Raw genomic sequence first — 19140 nt, 5'->3', positions numbered from 1 at the left:
CTGGCATTGTGTAAGGTGCCACATGTGCAAGGTGAGCTCCCATTTACGGAGCTCTTGTCCCCATGGGGGTGGCATGAGTTAACCAAATAGGTGCCAACATGACTTATCATTATGAGTTATGATACATGCTCTGAAGGAAAAGTATTATTTTCTATGAGAGAGAATAGCAGGGGGACAGTGTTTGCTTGGGTCCACCCCAAAGGCCTCTCTTGAAGGGTCACTGAAGGGGAGCACCCCCTGAGTGGGAGCCAGCCACCTGAGGAGTTTGGAGAACAGCACACCTGGTAGAGGGAACAGCATGGGTGAAGGCTCTGAGGAGGGAAAGTGTTGAACGTGCATGAAGAAGAGGCCGTCCTCCCAGGAACGTGGTGAGCCCGAGGACAGTAGAGAGACGAGATTGGAGAATAGCCGAGGACCAGATCACCAGGGCCTCCTGACTCAAGATGCAGAGAACTCCAAAGATGAAAGTTGACCCATCGTAATCATAACAGCTGCTTATGGGGAGCTTTGTAAAACTCTTCACATTGACTGTTAAGTGCTCCTGAGACATCAGGGGAAATTGGTATCGAGAAAAGACTGATTTTGCTGGAAGAGTGTCACTGGGGACCTTCAGGAATGCTATTTTTAGACAGTGGTAGAAAGGAAAAGCAGATTTTCTCCAGGGCCTTCGCGTGGAAGTGGTCAGATAAGGAAGGAGTTAGGAGGCAGCTCTGAAATGGGCAATCCGGACCCAGTGGATTTTTGCAGTTGTCGAGGTCCATCCCTGAGCCTTGGAAGGGAGGTGAGGGGATGGCTAGGACCCTAGCAGCACCGAGCGCCTTTGGGGGGTGGTCCAGGCTGAGCCTGATCTTCCTCTCCCTCATTGTCCTCACAGGTACGCCATTCTGACCAAAGCCACCTGGCCTTCGTGGAGAGGAGATGAGAAACAAGGTGTCCTCCACTTGCTGCAGTCTGTCAACATGGACAGTGACCAGTTCCAGCTCGGGAAGAGCAAAGTGTTCGTCAAAGCCCCCGAGTCTGTGAGTTTCCTCAGGGCCGCCCCTCTCCCCACAGCCCCTGTCGGCCCCCTGCCCATGGCGTGGCTGGCTTCTTTTCCTCATCCTGCTGTTCATGCCTTAAATGTGGGCTCCTCAAAGAAGGCTTTCCACTGCTCCCAGTCTAAGCATAGGCCATTCTCCACGCCCCAGAGCCCTCAGCATGGATACAAAGCTATTTTCTTTTCTTACTTAAAGTCTCTCTCCCATTCTAGACGTCATCACCTTAAGGTCAGGGAGTGTTTTGTGTGCTTTTGTGCACTCAGAGCCTCATGAGGAAAGTGGCTCATAGGAAGATCCCAGTAGTTATTTTTAGTGTCCAGTGGTGCCTAAGCTAATAGGTACTTCTTTGCCCACAAAGGAGGCTTGGGTAAACCTACATCCTCACCTGGGTGACACCAAGCAGGTTGTGTAACGCAGGCCCAGGCTTCCTCCTTAAAGGGGGAGCAGGGCCTGGGAGTGACAGTTTCCAGAACTGTATCTTGAAGACCATGAGGAAGCCCGGAAAGGACTTTCAGGGGACCAGTAGGTAGAAGGAGAAATCTCTGGGCTTAAAGGACAGGGATATTTACCAGTAAGGAATTCAAACATATAGGTTTAACAATTTGCAAACTTATCAGGCCTCCACAGATTAATTTAGTGGAACTTCTTAATCTTTCCTGATGAGGGTGTGGTCACTCTGACGGTCACTAATGAACGTCCATCCACAGGAAGTTCTCAGTTTGAGCAGGAACCCAACCCAGCCCCTCAGTTCTGCCCCATAGCTCTGGGGCTGTGGAATGAAGACACTTTTTTTTTTTGGCTGCACTGGGTGGCATGTGGATTATTAGTTCCCCGGCCAGGGGTGGAACCCGTGCCCCCTGCGGTGGAAGCATGGAGTCCTCACCAGTGGACCGCCAGGGAAGTCCCAAACATACTCTCTCTTTTTTTTTTTTTTTTTAAGAGTTTTATTAGCAACTAATCAAGATGCTTTTTTTTTTTTTTTGCGGTACACGGGCCTCCACTGCTGTGGCCTCTCCCGTTGCGGAGCACAGGCTCCGGACGCACAGGCTCAGCGGCCATGGCTCACGGGCCCAGCCACTCCGCGGCATGTGGGATCTTCCCGGTCTGGAGCATGAACCCGTGTCCCCTGCATCGGCAGGCGGACTCCCAACCACTGCGCCACCAGGGAAGCCCAGATACTCCTTTTTAAGTTGGAGAAACTGCTGGAACTAACCGGGGCTGGGCATCACCATTTCTTGAGATTCCTGTAATAATCACAAGACTCCCATTTCAGGAGTCTTTGGTGAATTTGGCAAAATTAGTCACCATATCAAGGGGAAGTACCATGAGAACTTGCAGTGTTGGTCATAATGGAAACACTTGACTCTAGGCAAATTCTGGTCTCGCAGTGAGTTTTCTCCTTTACAGTGGGCCCCATGGCTGCTGTTCTGCCTGCCTCACAGGATCAGCCCTAGATCAGAAATGCTAATGGTTGTAACTGAATGGCTTTATGAACTGTAAAGGTTGTTTAATAAATAAGTGGCACACATCGATAGAACCCATTTATGAAAAGTTTGTGGTAGCATTTTTCACTTTGAGTTATTTGTAGCTTCACAGTAATTTCATTTCCAATTATAAAATGAAAATGTTGTGTCATACACCATTAAGCAACCCACAGAACAGTTCCTGTTCTTTCTAAAACAGGATGGAGTGATTTACTGGTACAATGGAGAACTCTTCTGTTGTTTTATACCCACTTTTACTCTTTTGACTTGCTAAATTTTCACAAAAACAGCCTCAATATTTTTCATACTTTTTTTTCTGATTCAGTTGAGCTTTGAGATTTTACTTCAAAAATCAAGATTTATTTTTGGTTTTTCTTTTCCGTGTCTTCCTCCCAATTGCTTTTTACCATCGCTTGACTGTCCTCTCCCCCATCTTTTTACACACGCACACAAATCCCATTATCACTACTCTCTCCCCACCACCATCACTCATCCATCCACATCTAGCCCTGACATTGCAAATACTTTTACAAAAATTGGTTTTTAGGGACCTCCCTGGCGGTCCAATGGTTAAGACTCCACACTTCCACTGCAGGGGGCATGGGTTCGATCCCTAGTTGGGGAACTAAGATCCTGCCTGCCGCATGGTGAGGCCAAAAAAAGAAAAATGGTTTTTAAAAATCTACCCTGTGATCTCGCCTTGATTTTTATAGTAAATGTGCTGAATTTACAAAGTAACCCATTTGCTTTTAAGAACCCACATTAGACATCAGGCACCAGAGGGTTTGGTTTGGTTTTATTTGTTACATGTGTCCATGATTTTTGCTTTTTTTTTTTCCTCTCTCTCTCTCTCTCTCTCTTTTTCTTCTTGAATCTCCCTGATTTCTAACCTGTATGGCTTTTAGAAAGAACCTAAAAACCAGATAATCTTTGAACTCGTCTGTAGGAAGCTGGGAACTGGTTGCATCTTCATCCTTTCTGAGTCACAAGTGTATTTTCTATGACACTCCCAAAATAGTTCTGGGAAAGAAGAAGAAAACAAGACTTACCCAGCAACCCAACACACAAGATAAGAAACACCAACAGATAATCTTCCAGTCGACCGCGGTGCTCAGATTTTAAACATTCTGTCCAATTGTTAAAAGTCTTTTGCTTTGGAAATATGTTCCTTGTGCTTATTGTATATGGCACTGATGGCTGTGGAATGAAGTGCCCCTCTCTTGGTATTTTGAGTTTGAGATGTGGTTTTGACACAGCTGGGGATGTGAGAAGGAGAAGCTGAGTGTCAGGGGGAGATCGATGTGGCTCCAGGGTACAGACCCAGACAAACAAGAGACAACAAATCAAGCCCAGCTGCCTTCAAACCAAATTCACTTGTTTATACTTCTGGAACATTTTAACAATGACATTCATCATCATTACTTTGGGTTTTTATTGGTCCGTTTTATTTTTGTTCCTAGAGAGTCATGTAAACCACTTTCTAGGTGAATGAGAGTTTCCCACCATTTTACGAGTTGATTAGATGCAGATTTACAGAGAAAGACTTGTACGTCCAAAGACCTTGGTTCACTTTCCAGCCTCACCCAATCTTAGTTCCAATGTTCTCATCTGTAAAATGGAGATAACACAAATATGTGGTTCATGTAGTTGTTGAGTGGTTGAATGGAAGAATGTGTGTAAAGCATCTAGAATGACTCCTGACCTGTAGTGGGCACTCGGTTCATTACAGCTGCTTGCTGTCATCTTCGTTATTCCAGAGCTTTGTTGAGTGGGGTGCAGAAATCAGTATTCATCGTTAAGGTTGCCTGAGTCTCAACACCTGCCAGTGTCTGATATGAGCCCTTAACTAAAACAATCTCCAGCCCCTCTTGGTGAATCTAAGTCCTAACTAACACATCTTAAGTCCAGCTCCAGTCACTGGTTATTATCCCTGCCCCAGTGACTCCTTGGAGATTTCTATGAGGCAGGAAGTCTATACTTCTTTCATGGAACCAAGAGGAGGGCAGCCCTCTTTCCACTGCAGCACAGGCTCTGCTCTTGCAAAAGCTGGAAAATTCTAGTAAGACGCTATAGGCAGCACTAAACAACTGCCTCCACGAGCTCATTTGATCAAGCCACTTAATATCCTCTTTGGATCGAGGTGGGAAATAAGTAGATAAGTGCTGAATCACTCATTTGATTCTCACAGAGGTTATGAGCAAGGCAGGGCAGACACCATCATTAAGGTCCAAGTGAATACACTCAGATCCAGCTATTTTCCACTATGTTTTTTGTTAAAAGAATATGTATATTATATTATAGTATTATAATATATATTATATTAAAAGACTATGTATATATAAAAGTTATAGTGATCATAAACACATTTTTTCACCTTTGTTGATGAGTCTGAGAGGCTGCTCCCCATTATGTCCTCAGCTAAACTGAGTGTCCCTGAAATACCCAAAAAAGTGATGTTCAGGTCCTGTGAATTGGCTCACATCGGTCTTCTCTATATTCACAGCTCTTTCTTCTAGAAGAAATGAGAGAGCGAAAGTACGATGGGTATGCTCGAGTGATACAGAAATCATGGAGGAAATTCGTGGCCCGGAAGAAATATGTCCAAATGAGAGAAGAGGGTATTGTAGTCATTTTGTTTCATGAATTTACCAAATCTAAGAATACTTTTGAACTTAGACGAATTACAAGTTCATTTTACTTTGCATATAATGTGTGTTAAAACCTTGCATTCATTTAGAGTTTCTCTGTGTCTTTCCACACTGAGCATTTTCCTCCTTCTCCTCGGGGACTGATCCTTCTCCCTTCTCTGCCCTTTTGGGAATTGCAGCCTCTGACCTCCTGTTGAACAAGAAGGAGAGGAGGAGAAACAGTATTAACAGGAACTTCATCGGGGACTACATAGGGATGGAAGAGCACCCGGAACTCCAGCAGTTTGTGGGCAAGAGAGAGAAGATTGATTTTGCAGACACAGTGACCAAGTATGACAGGAGGTTCAAGGTACACGCTGACTGCCCACCTCTGAGAGTCACCAAACAGATTCCTTAGTTTTAAAAATAACTCGTAATTTTGCTTTTCTGATTACCAAAACAGAACATGCTCGTCGCAGACAAATTTAGAAAATGCAGATAAGCCAAAAGAAAAGTAGCCACCTGTACCCAGAAACAATCACTGTTAACATTTTGTGTGTATCCATTAGAACTTTTTTTGCAGGCATACATTTGTATATTTAGTTTTACAAAAATGAGATCTACCTTACATGCTGGTTTATGTCCTAGGTTGTTTTGCTCTTAAAATATGCCAGGGGGAACTTTCCATATTAATAGATGTGTCAATATAAATTATTTTGTTTAGCTGCATAGTATCCAATTCAACAGTTGCTTCACTATATATATATATATATATATTTTTTTTTTTCGGTACGCGGGCCTCTCACTGTTGTGGGCTCTCCCATTGCGGAGCACAGGCTCCGGACGCGCAGGCTCAACGGCCATGGCTCACGGGCCCAGCCACTCCGTGGCATGTGGGATCTTCCCGGACCGGGGCACGAACCCGTGTCCCCTGCATCGGCAGGCGGACTCTCAACCACTGCGCCACCAGGGAAGCCCGCTTCACTATAGTTTCTCATTATTCTTTTCTCAGTGGGCTTTTTGTTTTTTTAACCATCGTAAATAAAAGGATGCAGTGAGCATCCTTTCACATGTCTTTGTGCATTTGTCTACTGATGCTTTTAGAATAAATTGATAGGAGTAGGCTCATTGGATCGAAAGATTCAGAATTTAAAGTGAAGTGTTCTTACCCATTTTCCCTGAGCAAATGACTATGCAGGGCTTTCACAGAGCCACTGGGGGCCAGCTGATTTTTTTTTTTTTTTTTTTTTTTACCTCTTAGACATTTTCTTTTGCCTGATAAAATCTTGACCCTAATAGTGAAATATGAAGCCACAATAGCTTATGGGCCCATTAAGAGCTTTTTATGTGTGTTGGTTCTTGTTTGTTTTTTTGGTCAGGAAAAAAAATAATGAAATAAATAACAGTATTAATTTCACAAGAAGGATGATGTTGTTTTGCCAAAACCAAATCATTCCTTACAACCCGAGTATGGTACCAGCTGCTCTGGTGGCAGATTTGAATGCAAACATGAGTGCTTAAGTCTCTAAGTAGTATTTGAGTATAATACAGTATGTTTATATTAGATTTTTAAGGATTGTCATTGAAATGAAAATTTATCAATTTTAAAAATTAAAAATTTCATGGGCTCACAAAATTTATATATGCACGGATCCCTGAGAGAGAAACATTCTGCAGCAGATCATTGGTCGGGTCGTCCTATGTGTTGGTTTGCCCTGATACCTTAGGTGTTGTCCTGATGGTCTGCCATTTTTGTAAGTCAAAGAGAGTCAAGTATCAGCAATTTTACATATGTCAACCTAAGAATCATGAACAGTGTCCCCTTTTGCTCTCGAGGGACTTAGATGATAAATGGAATGGCCATCCGATGGTAGTGGAAGTTCACTACCTAAAGCAGCGTCCCTTCACCTGGTCACAAATGCCCTTTGTGTGGAGCATTTTCACTCTGACACTTTTTAAAACACCTCTCCTTACAGAGCGTAAAGCGAGACTTGCTTCTTACTCCGAAATGCTTGTACTTAATTGGACGAGAAAAGGTCAAGCAGGGTCCAGACAAAGGCCTTGTGAAGGAGGTGCTGAAGCGGAGAATCGAGATGGAGAGGATCTTGTCTGTGTCCCTCAGGTGAGTGGCCAGGGCTGGGGTCAGGGGAGCCCTGTCTGTCCTCAACATCACCAACCGCTGTTCCAAACACAGCCTAGAGAAAGGCCCAGTCAGGCTCCCCAGTTGTAAAAATCATGATGAAGCGAACCCAGTTTCCTCCCCTTCCCAAAGAAGAGCTCATCTTCATGGCTCTCAGGGAGTCCCAAGATGACGAGAAAAATTTGCCCTGATCAAGGGATACCCAGATCCTTTGTTCCCATAAAATTTGAGAAATAAATGTAGTATGTGAAACAACCAGCACAATTGCTGTTATTGAAGTAGGGCCAATGTTTCGAGCCCTGCCCCCAAGCCCACCTCGCCCCTGTTGAAGACCTAACCCGTTTCACCAGGAAAGGCCCAAGCACAGGTGGACATTAGGTCATCAGTACTGCTTTTTAGTTTGCTGTGACTTCTGACTGTCCTAGGTGGGAAGTTTCTTTGGACTCCTTGAAGCCCTTTATGCCTGTTAATACCCATGGGGAGAGTACAAATTGGTCTCCATAATCTATAGCCCTGGAGTCATTGCCAAATGCTTCCTTCAACTCCAGGTTCACAGGTAGGGGCCCTTGCTCTTCCTGTCAGCACTATGGCTTTCTTTTGGCAGAGGGGCTTCTATGCATGCTGAGACTTCCCTAAGTCCCCTGCTAATAACTCTCAGACTAAGTTCCCTCTGATGAGAGGAAATCCTCTCAGTCCACAGAAGGCTAAGAAAAGAGGAAGAAAGGCCCCTTTGAGCCCAGTAGCTTCCTCCTTGAGTCACGTCCCTGGCCCTTCTGAGGATACCACTGCCTCTCTCATGGCAAGCTTCTTCAGGCTGCCATTGCATTAAAATCAGAGATGTTCTGGTTACCTGTGAACATGTCTTCCTGGAATTTGGAACTCTTATTCCACATAGAAGACAAAACTCCTGCTCTTAGGAAAAAGCAGGGGTTTTGTGTGCTCAGGCATCTGATTTACCAGGCTAGAAATCCTGGCTCCAGTGTGATAATCCAAAGCAGATTTTAAGTGGTGTCCATTCTTGCCTGTGTCACTGTGGTTTCTGATTCTATCTGTTCCCAATTTTCCTGATAAAGAGCCAGGCAGTACAGTGAGGTTAAGAGTTTAAACCCCTTCCGTTCAGGATGTGGTAGAACTAAGCAGATGAGTCCATCAGCAGCCTTTGGCAGCCCCGCCTCAGGTGGGTCTCAGTGCCATGGATTTCACTGAAACGCTCTGGGTGCTGTCGGGTTTTCCTCAAAGGTCTTTCTGAGAATTCAGCTCGTGGGCCATGACCTGCTGGCCACAGTCTCCTGGCTAGCTGGGCCCTAAGGCTGCCCTTGCTGGTCAAAGGAACCCAGCTGGAAGCTTCTCTTTTTTTCTTGCATGGGGACCAGCTATACCTGGGCTAAGCTGGATGAGCTGAAACGTGCTGTGCACACTTGGCAGTAGCCGTGGCTATAAGACCAGGAGTCACAGCTTTGGGGCACATGTGCTGATTACTCTGAGAATGATCGTTGTTCTTTCTATTATTATTGCCCAGGTCTGTCTGCAGCCTTCAGACCATCAAGGAGTGCTTGATCATCATAGGCCTACATTTGTATCAAGCACTTTGACACTTAATATCTTATTGATCAAGTCTTTGAGGCTTATCAAGGTTTGGGATATTCACACTCAAGTTTGTTCCTTCTTTTTTTTTTTCCCTCCTCTCTCAGCCTCTGGGGATACAGTGTCTCATAGTAAAATCAGATTCTTTTTCTGCTTTCTCTTTAGTATTTCTAAAGAGAAATACTATTATTTCTTTAGTATTTCTGCATTTCTCTTTAGTATTCTCGACATTTGCTTCCTTATGGTCTTTCCTTGTTAGAGGATGTAATAAAATGAGGTACTTAGCCTGAAATTTGTTCTGGATCTAGGGGGAAAAAAGAGCCTGAGTCATTTAAACTTGTTATATCTGCATGTTACAGTTACTGAGCCCCAACTTGCGAAGATTAATACTGTTCCTGCATTTCCTTCAGCCGTTGGGTTAGGCTAGTAATCTAAACCAAGGTAGGAATGCAACCACATGGGTCGTGGAGTGTGAAATGGATTGAGTAGTGAAATGGAATCCAGAGTAGAAATGGATTGTGGTACCAGGAGAACGTGTGTGTGTGTGTGTGTGTGTGTGTGTGTGTGTGTGTGTGTGTGCTCAATGTATTTCAGTATTGGCATAGAGAAAAATTTTAACAGTTGTCTAGCTCTTCAGGAAGAAAGTTGTAACGTGTTTTGAACACTTTAGGAGGCTTACTTCTTGGCTGTTGGCTGGAATGACCACCTAATGGATTCTTCTAGTTCAGACTATCAAAGTGTCCTACAAGCTTCATCTTTCAGCCCGTCCCTAACTCTTACAACTACTGGGAAAGCCAAATTGGCTCACAGCTCCCTATTCAAACAAACCAACCATACGAAAAAAATTACGGGACAATTTGGGGACATGTGAACATAACTATTTGATATGAAGGATTTATTGTTCATTTCTTTATGTGTGATAATGGTATTGTGGTTATTTTTATTTAAGGAAGCTTTATCTTTTAGAGATACAGACTGAAATATTTAAGGATAAAATAATATAATATTTATACTCTGCTCTAAAACCTAGCTGGTGTGTGGAAGTGGGGAGAATGAGACTGTAGATACATTTGATTGTCTGTGGCTTGATCATTGTTGAAACCTGACATGTGGAAGTTCATTCTGCTATTCTGCTTTTTTAGATATTTGAAATTTTTCATAATAAAAAGTTTTTCCTAATCCTTTAATAGACATCGTATTTTTAGAAGTCTTTACCTTTTTGATTTTTGTTTTTTTGGGGTTTTTTTGGCTGCATTGGGCCTTCATTGCTGCGTGCGGACTTTCTGTAGTTGAGGAGAGCAGGGGCTACTCTTCGTTGCGGTGCGCGGGCTTCTCATTGCAGTGGCTTCTTTTGTTGCGGAGCACAGCTTCTAGGCGCACGGGCTCAGTAGTTGTGGCTTGTGGGCTCTAGAGCACAGGCTCAGTAGTTGTGGCGCACGGGCTTGGTTGCTCCGCAGCATGTGGTATCTTCCTGGACCAGGGCTCGAACCCATGTCCCCTGCATTGGCAGGTGGACTCCCAACCACTGTGCCACCAGGAAAGCCCAAAAAGTCTTTACCTTTTTATAAATGGTAATATATCTAGTTGACTTATAACTGAAATTTTAAGAAAAATGTTTTTTTAACTTACAAGAAAAAAAATAGATTAGACCCAATAGCTCAGAGAACTACAAAGACTACAGTTACTCAAAGGGCCAGGAAAATCCTTATCTAAATAAAAGTTAGACCAAAACACTGACACCTGCATTTCTGTCTTGGTTGAAGACGTGGTGAGACGATCAGGAAGTGACCCACTGATATGCAGGTGAGACATCGGATTTCCAAGGCTTTGGGGATTCTGCTGACAGAAGGCCCAGAATGAATTTTTGAAGGATGCTTCAAGAGCCGCTTCTTATCCAAGAACCGTATACTGGCCTGGCCTTGCTCTTACTTGAAAAACTCAATTTGCTGGCAGGATGGCCACAAACTTCAATAGCCCATGTTCTTTGCCTTCCTGTTGTATGTGATGAGATTGGAATTATAAAATCTCCTATGTGGGGTTCTCTCTGATGAAGCCTCTAGTCCTCCTCATCCTGACAGCTGACCCCCAGAGACCTAAACCAAAAGCTGTGGGGCTGCCTGTCTGGTTCGGTAGATTTTCCAGTACATGTACATACTGGGGAAATCATCCTGGAGGAGGGGGCTTTAGACAGAGGCTCCAGCTGCCCTGGGCACCACATTCTTGCCTAGACTGTTTCATTGCCTGATTGCCCTAAACCTCTGGCAAGAAGAACAGGCTGCTTCACTGCTTGTTCAGCTGACCTGACTCATTCCTGAAATCTTGCCTTGCTGTGGCTTTTGAGCTTTTAGAAACCTGGAATTTCTGTCTGTTTTTGGACTGATCACCTACCTTGTGTTCAGCTCTGGAGCTGAAGGTGAACGAGACACAGTCCCTGCCTTAAGGAGCTCCATCCCGTCCTGGAAGGAGGAGCAAGGCCCTGAGTAAACATGGGGCACACAGCTTACGGGTGTTGAGAGACTGTATCCAGGATACTCCTGGGACACAAAAGATGTCAGTGAGCCTTTCCCCTGGGGTTGGGTGAAGCTTCTCCCAGGAGGCCTGACACCACGTGTATCTGCACTTTCTCAGAGAGATTAATGTAGGATCCCCAACTGGTGCCACTGGTGTCTCTGGGTGGTAGAATTCTGGATAAGGTTTATTTTCTTCTTCTTTTTTTTTAACCTTTGTAGTTTTCAGTTTACTAAAAGGAGGAGCATCTATTTCATAAGCAGGAAACATTTTCTTAAAAGGCTGAAATAAAGGCAGGGGCCGTCCTACCTGAAACTGACTTTTCAGCTTTAAAAAAAAAAAAAAAGAGAGTTTACCCAGGGTTTTGTAACGAATGTTTTTGTGAAGAAGATCTTGGTTAAGGGAGTGAAACAAGATTTTCTAGTGTTGTCAGCAGTACAACAGTAAGCCACAAAGGCGAGAGGATAAAGAACCAGTAGTCAGCCAAACCAGAGACTAGGAAAGCATCTTTCAACACGGCCTACTATGCCAGTCGTCTGTAAGGAATTGCAGGTTGAGCATATGAATAAGACGGGGGTGAAGTCCAAACATAAGTCTGATTTTTTAGGAAAAAAAAAATGTGAAAGCTTTGTTTTCAGATCTAGGAACCTGGGCTGAGGAGAGGGGAATGAGTTGAAACCCTGGCCTGGGTAAAGGTGATTTCCTAACTCTCTGACTCGGGTCACCAAAGGGAGGGGTTTTTGAATTTGGTTGAAGTCAAAGTATCCAAACAGCCTCTTCTCATTTCCAGACTCATGCTGATAATTGACCTTGATGTTTTGGCCTGCTTGCTTTATTTCTTTATGATCATGAAACTTCTAATACATCTGAGCACATTAAACTACTCAAGGTTTCCTGTGTTGGACTCATTTAATAACCCTGTTGAATAATCACTCACCCACCTAAAGTACAGCCAGGCAAACAGACATGCCCAGACATGAGTCAGGCAGCTGAAATGGGAGTTTCACTCCACCGCACACACCAAAAAGTGGTGCTTCTTTTCTGCCTCTTCCCCATTGTACACCCTCCTTCCTAAAGCAGAGGTCTTCTTAGACCTGTGCTGGGATGCTGGGGCTTTATTTCTTTAATTCCAAATGACTTGGCAGAGCTGTTGGGAGCAACTTTTACACAAGTGCCTTTTGGAGTTTTGAATTGCTGTCACTGAAGTGATTAAGACAATTCCAGACTTTTCATCTGCCTAGAAACAGGCAGATGATAGGAGCTTTGCGGCCACACCTTCTGAGGTATATTATTCTCACACTTTAAGAAAAGATTCCAATTCCAAGTTTGGAAAAATTCGTGAACAAGGAGGTATAGTGGAGATTGTGAGCTGTCCTGTAATACCCATTCTCTCCTTTCCATGTTAATAGCTGGCAGCCCACCCAGAGACTACATTTCCCAGGCTCCCTTCACCTAGGTGTAACCAAGTGACACAGTGCGGGCCAGTGGGGTGTGAGCAGAAATGACTTGTACAACTTCCTGGTCGTACCCGTAAAGAGGAGGAGTAGACGCCTGGCTCCCAGGCACTGTAGAACTGTCATGTTGGCCCTGAATTGCCTTTACACATGCTCTTGAGTGACAGAGATTAAACCACTGGCTGTCAGGGTCTTCATCACAACAAATCCTAGTGCAGGTAGCATGGTTGTGATGTAGGGATGTTTGAAAACAAACTTTTTTTTTTTATACAGACAAATTGTCCTTAAATTCCTGATTTTAAGAGTCATATGAGAGAATATTTCACTTATGCTTTTGGTGGGCTATAAACTTCTTTTAAAAGCAGATTTTAGTGACTTTATTTTTATACTTCATTGTGTTGTGTTTTAAAGATTTTCAGTTATTACAGAGAGAAAGACAGTAGAAATTTAGTGCTATTTTACAGGATTAAAAAAGGAGTGGAGGGCTGCCCTGGTGGCGCAGTGGTTGAGAGTCCGCCTGCAGGGGACACGGGTTCGTGCCCCGGTCCGGGAAGATCCCACATGCCGCGGAGCAGCTGGGCCTGCGCGTCAGGAGCCTGTGCTCTGCAACGGGAGAGGCCACAACAGTGAGAGGCCCGTGTACCGCAAAAAAAAAAAAAAGTGGAAAAAATCATGGAATAAACAAAACTACAACTTTCATTAAGTCTCTCCAATCTCTTTGCAGTACTATGCAGGATGACCTCTTTATTCTTCATGAGCAAGAATATGACAGTTTGCTTGAATCCGTCTTTAAAACTGAGTTCTTGAGCCTCTTAGCAAAGCGTTATGAGGAAAAAACCCAGAAGCAACTACCTCTGAAATTTAGCAACACGTAAGTTGGGATCTGGGGCCTTGATCTCACTGTTGAGGTCCAGGCTGAGAGGAGGGGAGGCCTATGGGGTGGGGGGATGGGGTCTGACTGGCTTGGGTGACTCTGAGGAGCCCTGGGTGCCTTGACTTCCCCCGTGGACTCTTAGGGCCTGCAGAAGACAGTCTGGATGGTTGCCACAGGCTTTGAAAATGTCACTTTTGCATTTCTGTGAGATAATGACTTCATTGGATAGTGTATCTTATCCTTTGAACAAAGGTCACCGATGTGAGGCCAGGAAAAGGCAGATTTTATATATCACCGATAAAAGAATATTTTATTTAGCAGAGCAGGCAGAAGTAGTGTAAGGCTGAAGCAGAAGAAAGTGATTGGAGTGGAGCTTAAGTTCCCAAGATCAGTGCATAATACAGCGTGTTGCTGGGGCATTTGGAGACTTGGGGGCTGTGGATGGCTGGTGTCTTGTGTCTGGGCTTTCACCTTCATTTGCTTTAACAACATTGTCTTGTGGACCAGACACTGGAGGACTGTTGAACTTCTAATCTCATGTTTGCTGAGTGAGTTATTTGGCTTTTTTTTCCTTCATAATTTACCCATCTATAAAATGGGGATATCCTCCACTCTTCCTACTCACAAGGAAGAGGCCAGAGTAAAACCTTAATTCCATAAGGAGGGGACCTTACCATAACTCATGCTGCTGTGGTTACAGTGAAATAGATACTGGAAGCAGAATGAATTCATTACAGCTTTTCCAAAGAACAATTTGGCCATGAGTACGGGGGGCAATTATTTTTGTCTGGGAATTTGTGATAAGGGAATAACTCAAAAAAAGGAAGAATATAGCCAAGCCACTCAATAGAATAGGCGGCTACTTGAAAAACTTGAAAAATCAATTATGATTTTTCTGTCTTACAACATGAAAAAATATAAGGTAAAAAAAAACAAAATATGAAATTGCATTATGTAGGCATTTAGGCAATGTGGAAAATAAAAACTGGCTGAGGAGTTCTGCAGTTGTGAGTAAGCTTCCCTTTTATTTGGGAAGGGAAATGTTGTCTTTTTCCTGCCTGGGGTAGGGGTGAGGGTGGAGGAATAGAACTTAAATAGCAGCCACATTCTGTGCAAAGAAGATGTGAGCTCTCTGTGCCTGGCATCTCTCGGTCCTCCACAAACACAGACCTGGGCAATCAGAGAGAAGCACAGTGACATACCGCAGTGGGTATGGCCTGGTGATTGGCCTTTCTTTCTGTTCCCGGGGCAGTCCCACCTGTATCCACTTGACAGAGTGACAAAGCACCTGTACTGGGGTACCTCCCTCACCAACTGGTGTCTCCCAGGGGCTGGTCCCCGAATGCTCTGCCTCTGTCGGGGAAACCCACAGACTGTCATGCCTGTCCGCTGGGCCCGGTGCTGGTTCCGATGATCCAGCCTTGCCTTGTTTTTATAGCTCATTTGCCCAGCAGCACAACGCCATGCTGGAGTCTATGAGCCGCACTTTCTCACTGCTCCATCCCGACTTGTTAATTCCAACAAATATGCTTGTCGCAGGCTTGAACTCAAGTTGAAAAAGGAGAACTGGGGTCCCTGGAGTGCAGGGGGCTCCCGGCAAGTGCAATTCCACCAAGGCTTTGGTGACCTGGCCATCCTCAAGCCCAGCAACAAAGTGCTGCAGGTCAGCATCGGGCCCGGGCTGCCCAAGAACTCCCGTAAGTATTCACGGGCCCCACAGGCAAGACCACTGCTAGGCTTCTGGGCTTCCCGCCTGGCCCTCCCTCACCCTGCCCTGAGCCAAACTCTTTTCCTACCAAATGATCATAACACTGCACAGATCTGCAGGGCAAAGAACCAGTACTTTGACTGCTTCCTGTGGCTGGGGTTTGCTTCAGATTGAAACATTTCAGACTAAACCAACATCAAGGCAAATGGGCAGGTTAAACCTTTCTGAATGATTTTGTAGTTATGTGTAGTATTCCTGGCATTACAGCATGAATTGTGTTTAAAACAAATCAGTTTGCTGGCTTTACATTTCCCAGCCCTTTCCAGTCCGATCTTGTCAACAATACAAACCTCATCCTTTCTGTCAATTTTATTTATTTTTTATTTTTAAAATATATTTATTTGTTTGTTTGTTTGTTTATGGCTGCGTTGGGTCTTCGTTGCTGCACGTGGGGTTTCTCTAATTGAGGCGAGCAGGGGCTACTCTGTTGCGGTGCACGGGCTTCTCATTGCGGTGGCTTCTCGTTGCGGTGCACAGGGTCTAGGCACGTGGGCTTCAGTAGTTGTGGCGCATGGGCTTAGTTGCTCTGTGGCATGTGGGATCTTCCTGGACCAGGGCTCAAACCCGTGTCCCCTGCATTGGCGTGGATTCTTAACCTCTGCACCACCAGGGAAGCCCTTTTCTGTCGATTTGAAAGAAACTGACCATACTTACCAGCTCCCTACAAGGTTTTGCTCTGTTACTGTGCATCACATTTAATACCGCCCTCCTTCACTGTCAGTTGCTTCATTAGAAGACATACATGCAGTAACTCACAGCACAGTCTGACTTCTTTACTGGCCTTTGATTCTTTCTCTATTTATAAATGATATTTATAAAATTATATTTATAAGGCACAGTATAGAGTAATTACATATGCTATGTACTCATATAATGTAGGTATCTTTACAGAATGCAGCCCATGTGTACGGTCGATGAAGAGTAAGGCAATTCCTTGGTGGTCCAGTGGTTAGGACTTGGTGCTTTCACTGCCGGGGCCTGGGTTCGATCCCTGGTTGGGGAACTAAGATCCCGCAAGCCACACAGCCAAAAAAAAAAAAGAGTATGACAGGTATAAAATAGGCCTTTATGACATCTGTCTACAAGGCGCACATTGGCACGTACTATATAACTCACTAATACAGTACAGAGAAATAGCCACTCAGAAAATGTTGGTATATATCTGTGTATCAGTTGGTATTTGCAGAAGACAGCACATTTAGGTGGGATTTTTTTAAAGAGACTTTTACATAAAAGGACTCTTTGCAGGGGTGTTGGCAGGGTTAAGGGGACAAAGTTGGGGCTCAGGCAAAGAACAACAGGATGCCACTATTACCCCTAAGGATATAGGTAGAGGAGACCCCAGAAAAGAATCTGAAAAAGAATGTATATATATCAGAGTCACTTTGCTGTCCACCAGAAACTATAAATCAACTATACTTCAATTTGGGGAAAAAAAGGAAGAGATACCCCAGCCCCTCTCTCCTCTGGCCCCCCAGTCTCCTGCCGGTGCCTCCCACTGATGAAACCCAACTGGAATGCAGAAGCCTAGCACTCCACGGGGCTCAGAACCCAGGGCACAGAGCACGGCAAAGGAGAGCTGCAGATAACCAGCAAGATGTGTATGAGCAATGCTCAGCAGGCCTCAAAGTGAAACGTTGTCTAAACGTTGTCTCTTCTCTTTACTAGGAATTCCCTCTGCACCCCTCTTCCTGCTGGTTTAATCAGCTTCATGTCCTGAAGCTCCTTCATGTCCCACTTGAGACCTTATTTACTGTGTTCCTTTCCAACACATAGTCTCCGCAGAGATCTCGTCTGGCCCCCAGTGGCCCTGCTGCCCCAGCCCTAATTCTGGCCCACATGAAGCTCCATTTGGCCCTGCTTGTTTTTTAACACTTGTACGTCTATGTCCAGGGTATCAGTCTGCTTCTACCCTTCAGGCTCTCTGTGTTTACTTCAAAGACTGTAGAAGGGCTTCCCTGGTGGCGCAGTGGTTGAGAGTCCGCCTGCCGATGCAGGGGACGCGGATTCGTGCCCCGGTCCGGGAAGATCCCACATGCCGCGGAGCGGCTAGGCCCGTGAGCCATGGCCGCTGAGCCTGCACGTCCGGAGCCTGTGCTCCGCAACGGGAGAGGCCGCAGCAGTGAGAGGCCCACGTAACGCAAAAAAAAAAAAAAAAAAAAAAGACTGTAGAACGCAAACTGGCGAGAAAGGCTCTGGACTAAAGCAGAGGTGCTGGAGCTGCGGTGTCCTTCACGCCAGTGACCATGATGTGCAGCAAACACAGCCTCGGCTTCTGCGGTGCTGTGGTCAGAACATGAGTGCGAACATTCAGATGTCTCCTCTGTCTCTTTGCAAAGTCTACAACAATAGAAACCCCTTTGTAAGCTTATTAATAATACCTCTTTGTAAAGCTATTGGCTCTGACATTTCAAATCCCTCCCTCCATCACATGTCCTCCAGCCCCTCCCATCCAATAGCTGCCAGGACAATTCTTCCCTCAAACAGCCTCTCCACTGCAACCAGTCTCCTGCAGATCCGACGGAGACCTGCGTTCCAAACTTCTCAAAAGTTTTCCATAAGCAAAAAACCGTCGGGAGCCATAAAACCAGCCAGTAGCACCGATTTTAACTTTGTCTTGCTGGTTTATTTCAGGTCCTACCCGAAGGAACACCATTCAAAGCAGAGGTTATTCCAGTGGGACTCACAATGCCAACTACCCAATGAGAGCTGCCCCTCCGCCACCAGGTAAGCCAAGCGTGCGCCATAGACTAGACCCAGATGTGTAAAATACCTTGAGGAAGAAACGCATTAGCCAATAAGTGCCCACGTATTAGCCAGCCGTGAGCCATTTCAGTGCCAGATGTACTCCTCCCAACACAATGGCCCTACCTGTGACCCCAAAATGCAGGGAAGGTATGTATGAGCTAGTGAGAGTGCACTGTGGCTGAGTTAGCGATTTGCATTTCCTTACCTGGCAATGTTACCTCCCTTAGGAAAGGCTTTGTACATCAGCAAGAGGAAATAGAGCTCCGTGTCCATGACGACCAGAATGTCGTCAGCTTTTAAGTTCTAGGACACTGCCTCTATGGAAATTGGAGTTTGCAAGGTATAACCCCACCACTACTCAGCTCCAGCCAAATACCATGACAATACTTTGCAACTAGTTAACAGCTGAGTGAATAAATAGAAAGTCTATTCTTAATCAGATAGAATTTACGAGAACTGTTCCAAGAAATAAAGTAATATCTGAGAAAATACAAAATTGATTCAGAAAAAATTTTAGAACTTACGTTTCATTTTTCTCATTTTTTTAAAAGGAATTTTGCCTTTTTAAAAATTTTTTGTTTGTTTGTTTATTTATTTATTTATTTATTTGTGGCTGTGTTGGCTCTTCGTTTCTGTGCAAGGGCTTTCTCTGGTTGCGGCAAGTGGGGGCCACTCCTCATCGTGGTGCACGGGCCTCTCACTATCGCGGCCTCTCTTGTTGCAGAACACAGGCTCCAGACGCGCAGGCTCAGTAATTGTGGCTCACGGGGCTAGTTGTTCCGCGGCATGTGGGATCTTCCCAGACCAGGGCTCGAACCCATGTCCCCTGCGTTGGCAGGCAGATTCTCAACCACTGCGCCACCAGGGAAGCCCAATTTTTCTCATTTTTTAAAATGATAAAAATATAGCATGCAAG

General features: G+C 44.9%; 1 protein-coding gene across 1 annotated transcript in view; it reads left to right on the top strand.

The window, feature by feature from the left end:
- MYO1E (myosin IE) overlaps positions 1–19140 on the top strand; it is a gene marked incomplete at its 5' end in the record, with an annotated part of 121888 nt that overhangs the window by 82641 nt on the left and 20107 nt on the right. The window contains 7 exons of the mRNA XM_079699078.1: positions 875–1019; positions 5025–5139; positions 5349–5518; positions 7125–7270; positions 13559–13705; positions 15248–15405; positions 18111–18203. Coding sequence (XP_079555204.1) covers positions 875–1019; positions 5025–5139; positions 5349–5518; positions 7125–7270; positions 13559–13705; positions 15248–15405; positions 18111–18203 — 974 coding nt within the window. The remainder of the gene's footprint in view (positions 1–874; positions 1020–5024; positions 5140–5348; positions 5519–7124; positions 7271–13558; positions 13706–15247; positions 15406–18110; positions 18204–19140) is intronic.

The sequence above is a fragment of the Hyperoodon ampullatus genome (genome assembly GCF_949752795.1).
Source record: "Hyperoodon ampullatus genome assembly, chromosome: 3".
Taxonomy (NCBI): domain Eukaryota; kingdom Metazoa; phylum Chordata; class Mammalia; order Artiodactyla; family Ziphiidae; genus Hyperoodon; species Hyperoodon ampullatus.
The sequence above is the reverse complement of the archived record's forward strand: the minus strand, read 5'-3'. Positions and strand labels throughout refer to the sequence as shown.